Genomic DNA, 4,256 nt, shown 5'->3' on the forward strand with positions numbered 1-4,256 from the left:
TTTTTTTTGCAGTTTGACAGCAGCACAGTTTGTTGGTGCAAAATGTGAAGCTGCGCAATAGTCAGTTACTCATTGAGGCTTGAGAGATGGAGATTCTTATACCTGGCAAATAGTGGAGTATCTGTGACCCGGCGTGGCACACATCACATCGGCCCGCTGCCCACACTCATGAGAGGTCATAGGCCTGCGGGTGCTAAGTTGTTTTCCACATCTGCACTGCAACGACATCCCCCTTACACTCATGTATTCGATCGCCTCAGTGGAATAGATTTCTACTGGCAAAACATCCACTGGCAAAACAGATTTAAAAGTCGAGATTAAATGACTAATAAAACTGGGCTATTATTTTATTTTTTTGCAGTGTGTGAACTTACTGGCGAGGTCACGAGAAGTGGATAAACGTCAAGTCCTCAGAAGGAGGGGGTGGTGGGGTGGGGGGGTCTATCTGGAGTTCCAGGCCCCCTGACGAGGTGTGACACCGAGCTCACCTCCAGGATGCCTCTGTGTTTACCACCGCGTCGCCTCACCTGGAACCATTGTCAGAAAGGAGCCTCGTCCCGTGTCCCTGTCAGGCCAGGTGGTACATGCTGTATCCGACGTGCGCCGCGTACAGTCCCACGGGGGAAACCGGCAGCGAGTGCCTCTGGAACGGGTGCGAAGCTGCGTAGGAGCCGGGGACGTGCGCGCCGAGGGGAAAGGAAATCCCGAAGGCCGGCGGCAGCATGGGCTTTGCTGCCATTTTCAGTTTCTCGAGTTCTGCCTCCTGCAGCCGCTTGGCCTTGGCTCGCCTGTTCTGGAACCAGATCTTGACCTGGGTCTCCGTCAGGTTGAGGGAACTGGAGAACTCCGCGCGCTCGGCAATGGAGAGGTACTGCTTCTGGCGGAACTTCCTCTCCAGCGCGAGCAGCTGCGACGTGGTGAAGGGGGTCCGGGGCTTTCTGTTCGTCTTGTGTTTTCGCAGGGGGCAGGCGGGGGGACTCAACCTTCCTGCGATGAGACAACACGCGTTCGTTTAAAACATCGCATTACCACGCGTAATGCCCAATCCGTGAGGGACAAATCACCTGAGTATATACAGTCCTCACACTCTCTCATTTTAAACACGTTAACCGTGAACAAATGTCCACGCAGGTCCTGACATATTTAATAGTGAAACACAATGACTGCACATATCTGATATTATCAAATAACAACATTACTTATTTCTCGATTCTAGGCTGCGCATGGACACCGTCGATTCAACTTACGCGGAGGTGTGGGAGAAAACCGGGGACTCTGTATCCATGAGTTCCTCTCTTGACTGTCCGGGCTCTCGGGTTTAATCAGCACGTCTTCTGGCATGTTCATGATCTCGCCCATTGAAAACGAAGAGCTCCTGGGCAAAGCAGGAAGTGAAGTATCCAGACTGCCGAAGGAGCCCATCCGCGCGCTCTTCCCGAGCACTTGGGACGTCCCGGCCACGGACGGGCCATCCGGGGATGGCACCTCTCGGCTGGGTTTCCTGTCGGCCATCAGTGCCTCGACGCTGAAGGGCAGGATGGCCACTTTGGGCTTCACCGTCTCCTCCGCGGGACTCAGGCTGGTCTGCATCTCGCCTCTGCCGAGGAGAGTCGAGCGGGGAGCAAGGTCTTCAGTTTTCAAACCAGCGGTCAAAGCTGACATGGCGATCGATGGGGCCATACAGGTCCGGCCGACACTGGGGGGGGGGGCGACCGGTTGATCGTGTGGGAGTTTTTGGTGCGAAGAGTTTCAGAAAGTCGCCGCCGCGGTGCGCCTTAAGGTGACGGTATCCTCATGTTTGTGTGACCAAATTGGAGCGCAGGGCTGTAATAAGGCAGGCGTGGAGGGAGAGGCAGCCAATCAGAGGCGAGATGGGCTGGCCCCTGTGAGACTTGAGGGGGGAAATTTAGAGTGGGAGAGTTAACAAACGTTATACCCCATTTTTTTTTAAAACACAACCATCTACAGTTTAACGTAAACACAACAACATTCCAAGACGCAATCCCCCCAAATAATCTTTTTTTTATACCCCAAAGAATCCTCCCATTAACTTATTGACATGTTATTATTATTAAGGCTATATGCTCGTGCATTATATCTAATATAACTCACCATGATGAGACCATCTTTGATAACCCCCCCCCCCCCCCCACAAACATTTTGACAAGCTTTATTCACCGCGGACCCTGCTGATGACTTTGACCCTACACATCGCTGTAGTGATATTGCTCAACAGTTTACTGCCCCGTTTTATGTGATGCACCTCTCCACGCAGCGCACTGTTTATTGATGGCTGCAGGGCTCTAATCAGATTGAAACACACAGGCCTTCGGAGTCATTTAAGGGGTAATTATCGGGGCTTGGGGGGGATCACTAGGACCCCCCCCTCCTTTGACTACATCCATTAATGTCAAAATTATGTGGAGTCGGAGGGCAAAGGGGGAGGAGACCGCGTGGAGTCAGAGAGGGATTTAACCCGGGACTGTCAGTGATTTACCTGCATCTACCTTCTGTGCCTTATCATTATCTGCAGCCCCTAAAACAAGGGCATCGTGGTCCTTGTTGCCCCCTATAACATCAAATATGAAATCTATATGGAAAGATAGTGTCTCGCAGGGCGCAGTCGTAAAGTTCGATTAATATCAAACAATGTTTTGGCGGAAAATGTTTGATTAAAAAAATCTTAAAGGAATCGTTAGGATATTAAATGAGATTGCCTTTTTTTTCCTGCGGTGTCGTCAGTTCTCAGGCGTTGCTAATTGTCAGGCATAAACAATCTGTCAGGATTTGTCAGTCTCCCTAATGGCCAGACAAGTTATGTTGTTTTTAGGCGCCAGCCGCGGCCGGATCAAAGCGCTCCGACTTTTAGGGAGACTATTGAAAAAGTTGAACCCGCACCGAGAGCGCAGCGCCGCCTCCTCCTCCTCCTCCTCCTCCTCCACACCCGCCCTAGCCCAGGGACACTGAGCCATTCAGCCTGAAAAATTAGCTTTTTCTCAGCCGATCGCACGCCACTTCCATCCATTCAACTGAGCGCGCCGGAGTCGCTGTAATAGTCGGCGCCGCAGAAGAAAAGGTCAGCGCCCGCGAGTGACTTTTCAGCGGCTCCTCCACTGAAAAGGATTCCTCCCTGCAAGTGTTTCCCGAGATACACACTAGACCACATGACCCCCGCAGTCTTGGGAGGTGTGTGTGTGTGTGTGTGTGTGCGCGTGCATCTGTGTGTGTGTGCTTGCGTGTGTGCGCGTGCGTGTGTGTGCAGGCCTGGCTGGGGCGTTGAACACACTGGAGAGAGAGTGTGTGTGTGTGTGTGTGTGTAACCTCACACACACATACACACATAAACTAGAGCCACATAAGGCTAAGAAGAGAAATCACAATAAAGCCTCCCCTCCTGCAGGACCCCACGGGGGGCCGCGGACCCCGCGTTTGGAACCAGTCGCCGGTGAAGCTGTAACTTGTTGTGGCGCAGTCTGATTGGTTGAGTTATCGGCTGAGCGCAAACTAATCGCTTCCTGCGCTGCAAAAATTAGATTAATATTCAAGGTGACGCCGTTTGTTTAGCTTTTGTTGGGACTCGGCTGTTTTGCATCAGCTAAGATATAGATGACGCCACATGAAGGTAGGCTGGATCATTCAGGTGAGAGCTCCTTCACATGGCTGGGAAATATTGCAGGAGAGAAGTTTTTTGTGGTACGGAATTGATTAATGAGGCCTAGAAGGTGGATGTCAAAATGTTGATCACAATTTGTGTTTCGATGTATCTACAGTGCTTAAACTGTTAAAGTAATCCTATCTTTAAAAAAAACGACGGTGTGATTTCCGGTTGACGCGCTCATATTGAAGTGGCAGCCAGCCAACCAGATAACCAGGCCCCACTTGGTTTCTTAACACACAGCTTAGGTCTTAATTTATCATTTCCTCAGGAGCAGACCCTCTCTCTCTTTGTGCGTGTGCGTGTGTGTGTGCTTGTGCGTGCGCGTGCACGTGCCCGTGCGTGTGCAGGTAGCAGGCTCCCTCTGCGCGCAGCTGCGGCGTGTTTGGAAACACTTAGAGCCTCTGTAACCTGGAACGAGTGGCGTTGCTCCGTGAGGCTTTGAAGTCGCAGAGAGTCTCCGGGGCTCCCGCGTCCCGTCTGAAGTGCAGCTCCGCTCGGGGCCTCGGAGTCAGACACTTAACCCGTCCATCCCGACAGCGATCGTTAAAGTGGAGCCCCGCGCGCGTAAACACAAATAGGCACACATGAGACGCATTAT

General features: G+C 51.9%; 1 protein-coding gene across 1 annotated transcript in view; it reads right to left on the reverse strand.

Moving 5' to 3' along the window:
- msx1a (muscle segment homeobox 1a) overlaps positions 1–1,803 on the reverse strand; it is a 1,875-nt gene extending 72 nt beyond the window's left edge. The window contains exons 1-2 of the mRNA XM_035630531.2: positions 1,248–1,803; positions 1–987 (exon numbers count right to left, since the gene is read on the reverse strand). The exon at positions 1–987 is cut by the window's left edge and continues 72 nt beyond it. Coding sequence (XP_035486424.1) covers positions 569–987; positions 1,248–1,680 — 852 coding nt within the window. The 5' untranslated portion in view covers positions 1,681–1,803 and the 3' untranslated portion in view covers positions 1–568. The remainder of the gene's footprint in view (positions 988–1,247) is intronic.
- Positions 1,804–4,256: the final 2,453 nt, after the last annotated feature.

This window comes from Scophthalmus maximus, chromosome 6 (genome assembly GCF_022379125.1).
Source record: "Scophthalmus maximus strain ysfricsl-2021 chromosome 6, ASM2237912v1, whole genome shotgun sequence".
NCBI lineage: Eukaryota > Metazoa > Chordata > Actinopteri > Pleuronectiformes > Scophthalmidae > Scophthalmus > Scophthalmus maximus.